Genomic DNA, 16,176 nt, shown 5'->3' with positions numbered 1-16,176 from the left:
TTCTTTATACTAATGCTTCTAACTCAAAAACCTTCCGTACTCTGACCTTCTGAATGTTCAAGACCAGATTCCTTGGACATTTAGTATCTTCTGTTTGACTCTAATTATGACAGTCTTATCTTCCAATCCTCTTCTCATTTAGAATCTACATATCTCCACAGATACCTCCCACTCCTCCACTGATATGCAGGTCCTTCTTCTACAAAGCAAGTCATCAGCAATGTGTATGATTTTATTCTTCACACATCTTTGCCAACATTTGGGAGTGGATAGTGGCTACCAGGGGGCATGAGGAGTACTTCTAGGGTACTGATAATGATCTGTTTTTGAATCCGGGTGGCAGTTAGATGTGCTTAGGTTGTCAAGAATCATAGGACTGTATACTTATGATTGTGTTTTGTTCTTTATGTTATACTTCATAAAAAGCTTAACTCCCTTTCTGTCAAAACAAAAAATGTCCTGACTCTACTAGGCCCTTTACAGTTCAATTTGAATTTTATGGTCAACTTCTTAAGTTTGACTGGAATTCCATTGAGTTTATAGATAAGGTTGGGGAACATTTCCAACTTTGATATTGAGTTTTCCTATATATGAATTATGTGTATTTATTATTATTTAAAAAAAATTTTTTTAAGATTTATTTATTTATGAGAGAGAGTGAGCATGAGAACTCACGAGTAGGAGCAGGAGGTGCAAGAGGGAGAGGAAGAGAGAATCCCAAGTAGGCTTCACCTCGAGCGCAGAGCCTGATACAGGGCGTGATCCCATGATCCTGACATCATGACCTGAGTTGAAACCGAATTGGACACTCAACTGACTGGGCCACCCAGGCGTCCCTAAAGATTTTATTTTTAAATAATCCCTACACCCAACGTGGGGCTCGAACCTACAATCCCGAGATCAAGAGTCACATGCTCTACCAACTGAGCCAGACAGGTGCCCCTACCCTGATACATTATTAACTAAATCCATAGTTTATTCAGATTTTCTTCATTTTTACCTAATGTTTACCCTTTTTCTGTTCCAGGGTACCATATTATGTTTAGTTGTCATGTCTTAGGCTGCTCTTGACTGTAACACTTTCCCACATTCTTTGTTTTTAATGTCCTTGGCAGTTTTGAGGAGAACTATTCAGGTGTATTGTAGATACTCTACTATTAGAATTTGTCTGATGTTTGTCTCATGATTAGTCTGAGGTTATGGGTTTTGGTGAAGTTCACAGGTAAAGTGCCATTTTCATCACATCATATGGAGAGTACATACTATCAACATGATTTATGACTGTTGATATTGACTTGATCATCTGACTGAAGTGTTTGTGGTCAGGTTTCCTCACTGTAAAGCCCTCTCTACACCCCATTTCGTACTCTACTCTTTGGAAGGAAGTCACTAATGCACATTTGATAGTGTGAAATTACGCCCTGCCTGCTCTATAAATAAATAACATAATTTATTTGGAATTCTGCATGGATAATTTGTCTCCTCTCCATTTACTAATTTATTGGTATCAGTATGGACTCATATATATTTATTTTATATTTTGGGTTATAATCTAATACTACTTTAATTTGTTGCTCAGATTGTTCCAGCTTTGGCTCTTGGCTCTTGGGAACTTTCAGTTGGTTCCAGTGCCCTTTTGACATACCTTTATAAATCTTTTTTTTTAAGCTTGAGGAAGATTTTTAAAAATTTTATTAATTAATTTTTAATTTTTATTTATTCATTTATTTAAAAAAATATTTTATTTATTCATTTAAGAGAGAGTAAGCATGAGTCGGAGACAGAGGCAGAGGCAGAGGGAGAAGCACTCCCTCTGAGCAGGGAGCCCAATGTGGGGTGCAGTCCCAGGACTCCAAGATCATGACATGAGCCAAAGGCAGATGCTTAACTGACTGAGCCACCCAGGTACCCCTAATTAATTAATTTTTTAAAGGTTTATTTTTTTTTTTTAGTAATCTCTACACCCAGTGTTGGGCTCAAACTCACAACCCTGAGATCAAGAGTTGTATGCTCTACTGACTGAGCCAGCCAGGCACCCCTTTCATCAATTTTTTTGTGTGTGTGTGTGCTAGAAGATGCTCTAATTTCATCTTGTGTATTTTCTGCTCTTGTTTTAAAATCAGCCATTTCTTCCAGGAGCCCTGGTCCATTTTAATGGAGAATAGTGTTAGAAGCCAAGATGTGAATACTTAGGTGTGCTTACGGCTATTGGGATGTTGTTTTTTAGGCCCTCTCAGCTGATAGAGCAAAGAAATATATGGGTGTCTGTTAACTAATGTGTGTGTGTATATATATACATATATATATCTATCAATTTTTTTTTTTAAGATTTTATTTATTTGTTTGACAGAGAGACACAGTGAAAGAGGAAACACAAGCAGGGGGAGTGAGAGAGGGAGAAGCAGGCTTCCCACTGAGCAGGAAGTCCGATGTGGGGCTCGATCCCAGGACCCTGGGAACATGACCTGAGCCAAAGGCAGACACTTAACGACTGAGCCACCCAGGCGCCCCAATATTTCTATATCTAGAAATATCATTATTTATATCATTATCTGCATTAAATTAAGTGTAGGTTCTTCCTGATGTCTTCAACTCTAATCCATTACCACAGGGATCATTCTAGCTTGTTCTCTTTTTTTCTGTAACCTCCCACTTCAGTAGTGAAAAATACAGTTCCTACCATCTATTATGCATTTATGTAAATTGTTCATTTCCAATATACATGTGTAATAGTATTAGAACTGTTAACATATAACCCCCTGGGAAGCAAATTACTAACCAGAGGACAGTACTAATGCTAATTGACTTTTTAATGTTATACCGTTCTTGCATTTTTGGGGTAAAGCTCACTTGTCTGTAGTGTGTGTGTGTGATTTTTTTAAAGATTTTATTTATTTATTTATTTATTTATTTGAGGGGGGTGCAGAGGGAGAGGGAGAGAGAATCTCAAGCAGACGCTGCTGAGCACAGAGCCCGCTGCGGGGCTTGATCTTACAACCCTGAGATCATGACCTGAGCTGAAATCAGGAACTTTTAACCGACTGAGTCACTCAGGTGCCCCTACAGATTTTATTTTTAAATAATCTCTACACCCAGTGTGGGGCTCAAACTTATAACCCTAAGATCAAGAGTCTCTTGCTCTTCTGACTGAGCCAGCCAGGCACCCCTTGTTTTTGTTTTTTGTTTAATGGCTTGCTGGATGCATTTGGCTAATTTTTTTAAAGGCTGTTTTTATGCGCATAAGAAAATTGGCCTATAGTTTTCCTGTCTTGTAATTTTCCAACTTTGTCCTATTTTTGCCCAGTTTTGATGTCTACACTGTCCTAACTTTATGAAATTATTTGTCTCTTAGCCTCTTTTTCCCTTTCTGCTGTCTGGAATATATTATGTTTTATCTGTTCTTTGAAGGTATTGTAGAGTTCACCTGTGAAACTGTCTGGGCTTGGTAGTTTCTTTATGAATAGATTAAGTGCTGTATCAAATTTTCTCATCATCCTAAATATGTCCATGTTTTCTGTTTCTTCTTGAGTCAGTTTTGGCCAGTTACATTTTTCTAAAAAACTGTCCATTTCATTGAACTTTCTTTCATAGTATTTTTTTTCTTTAAGTTTTCATTTAAATTCCAGTTAGTTAACATACAGTATAACATTAGTTTCAGATGTAGAGTCTAAGGATTCATCACGTACAACACCCAGTGCTCCTACAATAAGTGCCCTCCTTAATTCCCATCACCCATTTAACCCATCCTCCTTGCCCACTTCTCCTCCAGCAACCCCTAGTTTGTTCTCCATAGTTAAGAGCCTGTCTGGCTCTGCCTATCTCCTTTTCTCCCCACCGTGTTCATCTGTTTTGTTTCTTAAATTCCAAGTGAGTAAAATCATATGGTATTTGTCTTTCTCTGACTGATGTATTTTGCTTAGAGCTTTCTTTCAGTAATGTAATCTCTGCTATATATGAAGCTGTCACTCCTTTCTTATTCCTAATGTTTGTGTCTACTTTTTCTTGATTAGTTTGGCCCAGCATTTGCCTATTTAATTTGTCTTTTCAAAGAACTAGCGTTTATTTTTATTCATCTTTATAGTGCTTGTTGCTTTTTATTAATTTATGTTCTTTATGTGTTTCTTTCTTTGGGTTTACTTTGTTCTTTTTCTGACCTTTTTTTAAAACTACAATACACATTTATTGGACCTTTTTCTAACTTCTTGAGTTGGATGATGAACTCATTAATACTTTGTCTTCTTTTACTCTAAAAGTATTATTTTGATTGTATTCCACAAACTTTGCTATATGGTGTATTCATTGTGATTCAGTTCTATATTTCCCCATTTCTGTTAATATTTGTTCTTTGACCTATGCTTGCAAATTTCCAAAGGAGCTGGGAAATTTAAGAGTGCATTGTTAACTTCGAATTTTATTGTTTTTTATTTTTTAAGGTGGGCTCCCATGCCCACTGTGGGACTTGAACTCATCCTGAAATCAAGAATCGCACGCTGCATAGACTGAGCCAGACAGGCATCCCTGAATTTTGTTGGTTTTGATAAAAGCACTTCTGTGATACTTGTTGAAAATTGCTCTGTCATGATATGTAGTCAATTCTTATAGATGTACCTGAACATAATATAAGTTCTCTGAATTGTTGCATGCAGGGATACGAAATCAGATCAGACCTGTAAGTTTTGTATTCAGACCTATATCTTTAATTAAATGCTTGATCAGCAGAGAAAAGTGTCTTAAAATCTCTATTATGACTGTTATCTGTATCAGATAGGGTCCAGTCAGGAGACAAAAACCACAAAAACCACACAGTAATTTGAAAAGAGAATTCTTACAATAAAGAATTATTATTATTGTTTTTAAAGTAGGCTCCATGCCCATTGTGGGGCTTGACCTCACGTCCCTGAGACCAAGAGTCACATGCTCTACTGACTGAACCAGCCAGGTGGCCCTAGAATAAAGAATTATTAACAGACAGTTGGAGTAACTGGAAATTGGTTGGTGAGAGTTAAAGATAACTCTAAAGAACATAGGAATAGAAGATGAGAAGAGTGGCCATCCTCTAGGGTTGAGATAGATCATCCAAGGAAAGGCTGTCTTCCCCCTCGTTGGAGGGTGCATGGCTGGGCTAAGTGAATGGTAGAGAAGTTGCTAAGTGCCCTGCTGGTGACATTGCTTTGAATCTGGTAGAAAAGATGCATAGGGATGCTCCTGTATTCTGCTGGCTGTCAAGTGCTGTGGGATCCAAGAGTTGGGGAAGCTGCCCTCTCCATGAGCCTGGCAGTAGCAAGCTGGGTCCTACAGGAGTCCTTTGTAATAGAAACTCACTTACAGGAGGTGGGTGTGTAGAGAAATTGTGCCCTGTAGGAGCCTGGTGCTGGAGAGACTATCTGCTGCAGGAACTAGATGCCAGAGAAAGATGTTCTGCAGGAGCCTGGCTAGCCAGGCTCACTGAAACTAGGAGGAAAAACCTTCCTTGCCAGTGTCTCTTCAGCACTCTACTGAGAAGGTTTAACACTGAGCCAGTTACAAAGGCCTTATATTTACAAGGCCATTCTTCATTATCACAGAAGGGTGGATTTGAAATTGAGAGGCATGATAATTGCCACAGTTCCTTTAACTTTTTATGTGTACGTAGTGAGAAATTACATATATAATTTGACTACTTCATATTACTGTACATATTATTCTCAGAAATAATTTTGAAGAACTCTTAATGTAACAGATGATATGACTTAAGAAATGAGCAGTCACTTTCTATTAAATTTATAAGTAACTAAAAACATACTTTCAGTGGTCAGGGACCTAGAGATTAAGGTGTGGACAATGTTTCCATAAGCAACTGTAGAAAAATTTAAGACTGGTGAGGGACAAAAGATCCAGGCTTTTTTAGTTCTCTTCTATTGATTTCTTAGTTTTAACTTAATAGGCCAAGTAGGTCTTTTTTTTTTTTTTTTTTTAAGCAATACCTGCCAGGGTAAAAACGAAAACTGTGAAATGATATGCAGTGAAAACTTTGATCTATTTGGTCTCTGTTTAACTAAATCATTATCTCCATTCTGTAAAAAACCCATTGACTGATGTTCCCTCCTCCATATGACAGTTTACAGCTAGTAGTAGGTTACTGTTAGGAAGCCTTTGAGTTTCTGCTCCATCAGTAGAATTTTGCTTTACCCAGAGTCAGTTGTATTAGTTGCCAGATGTGATTATGCCATTTGTACCTTTTGTAATTACTGTACAGGCTATAGCAATTGATCAAATCAGCTAATTGGAAAAAATGTTGGAATGGGAAATGTGAGTAATGAATAAGAAAAGATGTATACTTTAATTTTATTTAAAGGAATAACATAAATTGTATCTCTTGTGGTAGAACCGTGACCTTTTCTTTGAGAATGAATCCACTGATTAGAGTTCTGACTTTTTTTTTTTCTTTTTAAGTAAGCTCTATGCCCAACGTGAGGCTTGAACTCACGACCCTGAGATCAAAAGTCACATGCTTTACCTATTGAGCCAGGTGCCCCTGACTTCTTTTTTGCATAAACCACACTCATAAGACATTGCTTATGATTTCCATCACTTTTTTTTTCGTTTTTTTTTTTTTTTTTTAAAGATTTTATTTATTTATTTGAGAGAGAATGAGAGGCAGAGAGCACAAGAGGGAAGAGGGTCAGAGGGAGAAGCAGACCCCCTGCTGAGCAGGGAGCCCGATGTGGGACTCGATCCCGGGACTCCAGGATCATGACCTGAGCCGAAGGCAGTCGCTTAACCAACTGAGCCACCCAGGCACCCCTCCATCACTTTTTTTAAAAATTAAAAGGGAGTTAAGATACTTGTGAATTAGCATAGGTACAGACTAGATTTTCTCTTCCAGTATTTTGGATTATCTCTACCTCACTTGATTTGACAGGCAATTGTGTATCTTACTTACTCACCTTGAGTCTTTTCAGAGCATTCAGCTTAGATTTCACTGGAAAAGAACTTCCTTTGGCAATGTAATCCTTCATAATACTATTACTTAGAAAAATAAGGAAACTGGCATAATTGGATTTGGTAGTAAATGTAACCTGACTGTTGATAAAGAGTATATCTTGGTGGGAGCAGAAATGCACAGGTGCAGGTATCCTTAATGACCCTCAGTAGCCACAGTTCATTGACCATAGGCACCATTCAGCAAATTTTACTGGCAGAATGGAGAATGTCAGATAAGTCAGATTTTTTTTTTTTTTAACTGTTTTGGATTCTTTTGTTGCTTCCATTCTTGCCACTACAAACAGCACTGCATTGAATATTCCTTTACGTACATTTTGTAACCATGTGCTTGTTATCTGTAGAACACATTACTGGATATGCTTGTTGGGTCAAAGATTATTTGCATTTAAAAATGTGATAGCTATTGTCAGATTGCCTCCATAGAGCTTGTACCAGTATACACTTGGGTGATGTATGAGAATACCTCTTTTCCTCACATCTTTTCTCACATCTCACTGTACCAGGCCTAGTATAGTATTAAATTCTTTGCTCTTTACCTGTTTACTCTCTTACTGGTGAAAACATGTATGTCTGGAGTTCCCAAGACCAACCCTAGGTTGGATGATTTGCTAAGAGGACTCACAGAACTCACCACATGGTTGTACTTACTTAGTATGATAGTTGGTTTATTTTTGTATAAAAGTTAATTTGTATTTTGGTCTATTTTATAAAATTAGCATCATTTACTTTGTGGCATGATTTAACTATAATAAGCAAGTTTAAGGTTTTGGAAAATGTTAGGCACTTTCTTTAAAGTGGATAGAGAGTGAATTTATTCATTGTGTCCAAATTTGGAAGTTGCTTTTTAACTTAAAGCTAGGTTTACTGTCTGTATTGTGAGGTTGATTTTAAGTGGAAAATCTTTATATTTAATACTTTAGATGGCGACTGTCAAAAGGAAATAGGATCATGGCAGCAGATGATGACAATGGTGATGGAACAAGTTTATTTGATGTCTTTTCTGGTAAGAGCTCATTTTAACTGTCTTTATAAATTTATTTAATTATAAAATAATTTATTTTCATTGATACCACTCATTAACTTTTTCCTCTCACACATAAGTGAATTAATACAATAAAGTGCCTGGCAAATAGGAACTGCTTAGTAAATGTGAACTTTCTTATTGTATGCTTTCAGGTCTCTTAAATTTAATGAAATTAACAACTTTGCCAGTATAAGTGATAATGATATTTATTGTCATGTCCAAAGAAATACGAAGTAGGTATTTGTTACTCCCAAGTTGCATACATTTTTTGTATAATTCATGTGTATTTCATAAGAAAAAGTTAGGTTTTTAATTTTTATTTATTTTAAATTTTAAAAAAAAATTTTTTTTAAAGATTTTATTTATTTGACAGAGACAGACAGACAGCTAGAGAGGGAACACAAGCAGGGGGAGTGGGAGAGGGAGCAGCAGGCTCCTGGCTGAGCAAGGAGCCCGATGTGGGGCTTGATCCCAGGACCCCAGGACCATGACCCGAGCCGAAGGCAGACGCTTAACGACTGAGCCACCCAGGCGCCCCGAAAAAGTTAGGTTTTTTAATATAACAACAGCATAATTATCAATTTCAGTAAATTTAACATTGATACAATACTTTTATTTAATCTGCTGTTTTTATTCCTCTTTTATCAGTTAACCCCCAAATTTTCTTTATTATTGTGATTGGAATTTAATCTGTCATTTTAATACTTTATTTTAGTTTTTCTCACAGTTTTCTTTCTGATTTTCTTGCCTTCTTTCAAATGTTAATATATTTTAGAATTCCATTCTTTTTTTTTTTAAGATTTTTTTTTTAAGATTTTATTTATTTGTTTATTTATTTGAGAGAGAGAGAGAGAGAGAAAGAGTGAGAGACAGCATGAGAGGGGAGAGGATCAGAGGGAGAAGCAGGCTCCCCGCTGAGCTAGGAGCCTGTTGTGGGCCTTGATCCCAGGACTCCGGGATCATGACCTGAGCCGAAGGTAGTTACTTAACCAACTGAGCCACCCAGGTGCCCCTTGGAATTCCATTCTAATTTATATATTAGCTTTATGGACTACACCTCTGCATTATTTTTTAGTGGTTGCTCAAGAGATTGCAGTATACTTCTTTAACATGTTGTAATCTGCTTCCTAGTATTGTACCTTTTCACCTAAGATGTAGAATCTTGTATATATCGTTGTCTTTAACCTCCATTCATCCTTTTATGTTAACGATGTCATAAACCTCATGAAACAAAGCTGTAATTTTTACTTTATTTTTTTTTATAAAGATTTTATTTATTTACTTGACAGAGAGATATAGCGAGAGCAGGAACACAAGCAGGGGGAGTGGGAGGGGGAGAAGCAGGCTTCCCGTGGAGCAGGGAGCCCGATGTGGGGCTCTATCCCAGGACCCCGGGATCATGACCTGAGCCGAATGCAGATGCTTAATGACTGAGCCACCCAGGTGCCCCTGTAATTTTTACTTTAAACCATTCTATGTATCTTCAAAAAAATTAAGAAGAATTAAAAGAAATTAAGAAAAATTAGTCTTTTGTATTTACTCAATTATTTATCATTTCTAGTCCTTCTAGTATCCTTTAGTATTCTTCTAGAATAATTTTTCCTCCCCATTCTGTCTTTTCTTCTGGGACTCCAGATATATAGTATGTGAGAACTTTTGACATTATCCTATAGGTTACTAAGACTTTTATTGTTGTTTATTCATTTGTTTGATTTTGTTTTAAATCTTTTTCTCTCTGTTCTTCAGATTGGGTAATTTTTATTGATCTGTCTTCAAGTTCACTGGCTCTACTGTCAAGCACATTCAGTGAATTTTTTAAAAGTAGAAATTGTAGTTTTCAGTTTTAGGATTTTCATTCTTTGTTGTTTTTTTTTAGCTTATTATTTTTTTTTTTAGTAATCTCTATACCCAGTGTGGGGCTCGAACTTATGACCCTGAGATCAAGAGTTGCACGCTCCTCCAACTGAGCCAGCCAGGTGCCCCACATTCTTTGTTTTAATGATTTATATTTCTCTGACAAGATTTGCTATGTAGTAATTTTGGATTGCATTCTGGACACTGATTTCTGTTATGTTCTGGAAACATTGGATTATGCTATATTGCTCTGAAGAATGTTGTTTTTACTGTTCAGCAAGTATTTAACTTGGCTGAACTTAAACTTCTGTCTTACTTGTGGTGGATAGCAGCTGAAAACTCTTCAGATATTTTAACTTTAGCTGGACGTTTTGGAGTTCTAACCTTTACTTATGTACTTTAGGGGTCACTTGGAGATTTGGGCACAATTTGGGGAATTCTCTCTGTGGCTTTCTGGATTTTCTTTCTTAGTTTCTAGTTGCTATTACCACTCCCAAATTCTTTGTCTTGTGCTTCAAGGTATTAGGACTAGAGGTTTCCATCTGAGTTTTTACTGCCCATTGTTGGCTGCAAGTAGGGCCTAACCTTCTACAAAAAATTTGTAATAAAAGGAGGATAGGGAATGCATATAAGACTGTTTTCTTTTTCAGGTATTGTCTTCCCTTCAGTTTTTGCCTGCTTTGGGTTGCTTTTTAGTTTTTTAGATCGCCCTTTTTTTTTTCTTCAAATTGAGGTATAATTATACATACAACTTTCTATTAGTTTAGGTGTTTGACATAATGACTCGGTATTTGTATATAATGGGAAATGATCACTGCAATAATAGTCTAGTGGTAGAGCATTTGACTGTAGATAGCTTTTAATAGTTTGCTTGGAGTTTATAGTTGTTAACAGCAGGAGGATTGGTCTCATAGAACTACTCTGCTATTATTGGACTTGGAACCTTCTCAAAAGTTTCTTTTTGAAAGTGAGTTTTTAAGCTTAAATCTTAGATACTGAGTCATAAATCTGTGTACTGAGATCTTTCTGTTTATAAGGATGTATAAAAACTTATAAACAATGGTCTTTTTTGGTATACGGCTAATAAAGTCTCCTTTTCCTGTTTCTTCAGAGTAGGAATAGAAAAACTTCACTAAGTGCATAAAATCAGTTTTAAAGAGTCTTTCATTTTCTTGCAGCTTCTCCTCTTAAAAATAATGATGAAGGTTCTTTGGACATATATGCTGGGTTGGACAGTGCTGTTTCTGGTATGTAAATTCTAAAATAAAAGAGTTTTATTTTATTTGGTCAATCCATTGGAAGTATTTTGTTGTTACCAGTTCTCGGAGTAATGCATAGTTCCTGAACAATTTGACCATTCTTGCAATGATTTTATTTTCTTGACTAAAGTTTGATCAGTAAAACAAACTAGCACTCAGGTTTTCTATCATCTACGTCTCAGATTTAACTGGACCTTGAGCAAATATATTTTGTACCATTAAGATGCAGCTGTTGGTATCTATACATATGTTACTACTCATACTGTCACAGCTTACATGATATTAGAACTTTTGAAAAGGGTAGTTGCTATAAATGTTTTCAGATGTATCAGTAAGAGTGTGATATGCAGAGAGATGAATGACCTAACCAAATTAGAAACCTTTTCCATAATCAAATATCTCAAAGCTTTGAGCAGATATGATCCTCACATCTGATTTGTTGACATAAGCATTTTAGGTAAATTGGTTTTCCAACCAGTCAGTATAGATTTGGATGAAATGCAGATGGAGAAATGTATCGCCCTTTGAGTTGAAGTAGACACACCATCAAAAAATTTAGCACATATATTTTCTTTTTTTCCCAGCTTTATTGAGATATAGTTGACATTTAACATTGTATAAGTTTAAGGTATGTAAGTATTGATTTGATACAGATATATGTTGCGGAATGATTACCACTTTAGCCTAAGCAAACACCTGCATCAATCCTGTCACATAATTACTGTCTCTTTTTTGTGGTGAGAACATTTAAGATCTATTCTCTTAGCAACTTTCCCTTGCTTTTAAGTATGTAATACAGTATGATTAACTATAATCACTGTGCTGTATTTTAGATCCCCAGAACTTACTCATCTTATAGCTGGAAGTTTATACTCTTTGATCAACATCTCTTCTTCCCCAACCCCCCACCCCAGCCCCTGGTAACCACCATTCTAGTCTCTCTTTCTATGTATTTGGCATTTTTAGATTTCACATGGAAGTTGATATCGTACCATATTTGTCTTTCTCTGATTTATTTCATTTAGCATAATGTCCTCAAGGTCCATCCATGTTGTTGCAAATGGCAGGATGTCCTTCTTTCTCATGGCTGAATAATATTCCATTGGGTGTGTATATATGTAGACACACACACACACACACACACACACGTATATGTACACCACATCACCTTTAACCTTCCATTAATGAACACCTAGGTTCTTTCCATACCTTGGCTATTGTGATTAATGCTCCAGTGAACATGGGTGTGCAATCTCTTTGAGATCCTGTTTTTATATCCTTTGGATAAATATCCAGAGGTGGGATTGCTGAATCATATCATGGTTCTATTTTTAAGTTTTTGAGGAACCTCCACAGTGTTTTCCATAGTACTGCACCAGTTTATATTCCTGCCAACTGTGCACAAGGGTTCCATTTTCTCCATGGCTTTGCCAACGCTTGTCTTGTGGTTGTTGTTGTTTTTTTAAGGGGAGGTCTCTGATAGAAACAGCAACCTTTACTGGACGTTTACGTGCTAAGTGGGGCAAGTGCTTTTTATTTTTTATTTATTCATTTATTTTATTGAAGTATACTTGACATATAGACTTATATTAGTTTCAAGTATACAACATAGTGATTTGACAGTTCTATACCTTAGAGGCAGTGGTCATGGTAAGTGTAGTTACCATTTGTCACTATACAAAGTTATTAAAATACTATTTTTATCTCTTTTAACCTTTTTATTTCTTGTCTTTTTGATGGTAGCCATTCTAACAGGTGTAAAGCAATATCTCATTGTGGTTTTGATTTGCATTTCCGTGGTAATTAGTCATGTGGAGCACATTTTCGTGTTCCTGTTGGCCATTTGTCTGTCTTTGGAAAAATGTCTGTTCAGTTTCTCTGCCCATTTTTCCATCAGGTTTTTTTTTTTTTGGCTATTGAGTGGTATGAGTTCTTTATATGTTTTGGATATTAACCTCCTTTCAGATACATACTTTGCAAATATTGTCTCCCATTCTGTGAGTTGCGTTTTCATTTTGTTGATGGTTTCCTTTGCTGTGCTGAAGCTTATTTTTATTAATTAATTAATTAATTTTGGGGGGAGAGAGAAAGAGAGAACATGAGCAGCATAGGGAGAGGGCTTGATCACACAACCCTGAGATTATGACCTGACCCAAAATCAAGAGTTGGACACTTAATCGATTGAGCCACCCAGGCACCCCTGTGCTGAAGATTTTTAATTTGATGTAGTCCTACTTGTGTATTTTTGCTTTTGTTTCCCTTGCTTTTGGTGTCAGATTCAGAAAATCTTTGCCAAGACTAATACCTAGAAGCTTACCCTTGTTTTTTTTTTTTTCCTGAGAGTTTATAGTTTTGGGTCTCACATTTAAGTCTTTAATCCATTTTGAGTTGATTTTTGTATATGGAGTAAGTTGGGGTTCAGTTTTCCTAACACCATTTATTGAAAGAGCTTATCCATTCCACATTGTATATTATTGGCTCCTCTGTCGTAAATTAATTGACCATATATGTTTTTGGGCTCTCTCTTCTGTTTCACTGATATGTGTGTCTGTTTTTATGCCAGTAGCATACAGTTTTGATTACTATAGCTTTGTATTTTAGTTTGAAATCAGGAGATGTGGTGCCTCCAGCTTTGGTCTCTTTTTCAAGATAGCTTTGTCTATTTGCTGTCTTTTGTGGTTTCATATGAATTGTAGGATTGTTGTTTCTATTTCTGTGAAAAATGACATTGGAATTTTGATAGGATTCAATCAGAAAGTACATGTTTTAATTTAAGAGCTTTTTGTTTGTTTGTTTTAGACAATGCTTCCAAATTGTGTGTGCCATCCCGAAATTGTTTGGATTTATATGAAGAAATCCTGACTGAAGAAGGAACTGCAAAGGAGGCAACATATAATGATGTATGGTTTGTCAGAATTAAGGAGTTATTTTACCTTTTGTAGCTTCTGAAGTTCAGACATCAGCTTACTATTAAACATTCTGTGTTTAAGATGTAGCTCTTAGTCTAAAAGAATATTTAAGTTAGTCTCTGCCTTCAGATCTGCTTTTTAAAACAATTTTTTCTGAATGCTTGTCTAAATTTAGTTATAATTTTGCTTGATTAAATTTAAGTGTCTGAATATATAAAACCTCAGTAGGCAATCAGTATGATAAAACATTTTATCTTTTCATGATTTGTACTAAGTTTTAAAATGTCCCAAGACTTAATTCAGACAAATTTCTTTCTACCTTGAATTTTAAGGTCTGGATTGAATGTGAAACTAAACAGAGTAAGTTTTGGTTGGGACAATTTTTAGAACTAGTAATTTTACTAAATATCTGTTGGTAGAAATAGACCTTGTCTCTCCTTCATAGTGGATGGATTTTCTAAATTTTAAAATATTCTGAAGTGTCACTTAAGCTAAGAAAATAATTTAGAACGATGCTTAAGTTAATCTTTTTATATCTTACAGTTGCAAGTAGAATATGGTAAATGTCAGCTGCAAATGAAAGAGCTGATGAAAAAGTTTAAGGAAATACAGACACAGGTAGGATTACAGTGAATGGTTTTGCCTTTTTGTTTTTACTGCCAGTCAGTGAAAGAGAAACTGTACTGAGGCCCTAGGGCCTTTTGCCTTATTTGTAAGTCAAAATGTAATAAATTGTTTTTGTTAGAAATTAAGATGCTAAAGTGTTGGCAGTTTATGAGGAAACTCTTTTTTTAGTGTTAAATGAAATAGCAAATCTGGCAAAATGTGCATTATTTCCTGTGTCAAGGAAATTGATATAAGAAAATGGATTGATTTGTTAAATGACATTGACATAAAGATCTGTTAGACTAATTAACAGTTAAATAATAGAAAATTAGTGGAGATGATATCAGTTGGTTTAAAAGAGAATGGTTTTTTTTTTTTTTTAAGATTTTGTTTATTTGTGAGAGAGAGAATGAGAGACAGAGAGCATGAGAGGGAGGAGGGTCAGAGGGAGAAGCAGACTCCCTGCCGAGCAGGGAGCCCGATGTGGGACTCGATCCCGGGACTCCAGGATCATGACCTGAGCCGAAGGCAGTCGCTTAACCAACTGAGCCACCCAGGCGCCCTAAAACAGAATGGTTTGAGGAGCAAAGATTTAGAATGGCTGTTGGGGGAAAATGATGCCTTCACAATTTTTGTAAGAGTGACTTTTTTTGTGAGCATGCTACAGAATACAGGATGTCATGTCTTGTTCTGATTTTTATTTTATTTTTTTTGTAAAGTTGTTTCTCTCTGTTTCCCTTTCCCCCAAAGAACCGGTTAATACTAATAAATTCATTCTTTGTTCATCTGAGAATTAGTACATTGTTGCAAGTTAAACCTAAGATGTTAAATATAAAGTTTTATTTTTATTTTCAATTTTCAAGACAATGACCCAGGCAGAACTTTCTTCTTGTCTTTTTATTGAAGTTTTTTGTTTGTTTTTTTTAAAGATTTTATTTATTTATTTGCCAGAGAGAGAGCACAAGCAGGGGGAGGGCCAGGCCGAGGGAGAAGCAGGATCCCCGCTTAGCAGGGAGCCCGATGTGGGACTCGATCCCAGGACCCTGGGATCACGACCTGAGCCGAAAGCAGACACCCAACCGACTGAGCCACCCAGGCGTCCCTTTGTTGAACTTTTTATTGCCTTTTCATTTTGATTCCTGTTTTAAGTAGTTTCACTTGAACTGGCCTTGCTCTGGTGCCAATCATCTTTGAATCTCTGCTGTAAATGAGCATAATAGTTCTTCTCATAGGACTTTTTTGAGAATTACACAAGATAAAAAGTGTGATGCCTGGCATGTAGTTAGAGCATTCAGTAATCATTAGCTGTATTATGTAAGTTTAATAATCCTATAGACATATACTTTATTTCTGTATGTACTTTAAATATATTTTATGGTGTTTAGAATTTCAGCTTAAAAAATGAAAACCAATCTCTTAAGAAGAATATTTCAGCACTTATCAAAACCGCTAGAGTGGAAATAAATCGCAAAGATGAAGAAATAAATAATCTTCACCAAAGGTACAATTGAAGGGTGTGGATCTGTTTATAAATCACATG

At 36.0% G+C, this 16,176-nt stretch overlaps 1 protein-coding gene across 2 annotated transcripts in view; it reads left to right on the top strand.

Moving 5' to 3' along the window:
* Positions 1–16,176, top strand: part of CASP8AP2 (caspase 8 associated protein 2) — a 38,955-nt gene that overhangs the window by 6,968 nt on the left and 15,811 nt on the right. For both annotated transcript variants that reach the window (XM_036065151.2, XM_078054996.1), the window contains exons 2-6: positions 7,905–7,987; positions 11,041–11,109; positions 13,921–14,021; positions 14,574–14,648; positions 16,022–16,137. In XM_036065151.2, the coding sequence (XP_035921044.1) occupies positions 7,933–7,987; positions 11,041–11,109; positions 13,921–14,021; positions 14,574–14,648; positions 16,022–16,137 (416 nt within the window). In that variant the 5' untranslated portion in view covers positions 7,905–7,932. The remainder of the gene's footprint in view (positions 1–7,904; positions 7,988–11,040; positions 11,110–13,920; positions 14,022–14,573; positions 14,649–16,021; positions 16,138–16,176) is intronic.

The sequence above is a fragment of the Halichoerus grypus genome, chromosome 9, assembly GCF_964656455.1.
Source record: "Halichoerus grypus chromosome 9, mHalGry1.hap1.1, whole genome shotgun sequence".
NCBI classification, from domain to species: Eukaryota; Metazoa; Chordata; class Mammalia; order Carnivora; family Phocidae; genus Halichoerus; species Halichoerus grypus.
Note: the sequence above shows the minus strand (reverse complement) of the source record. Positions and strands in the feature narration are given on the sequence as shown.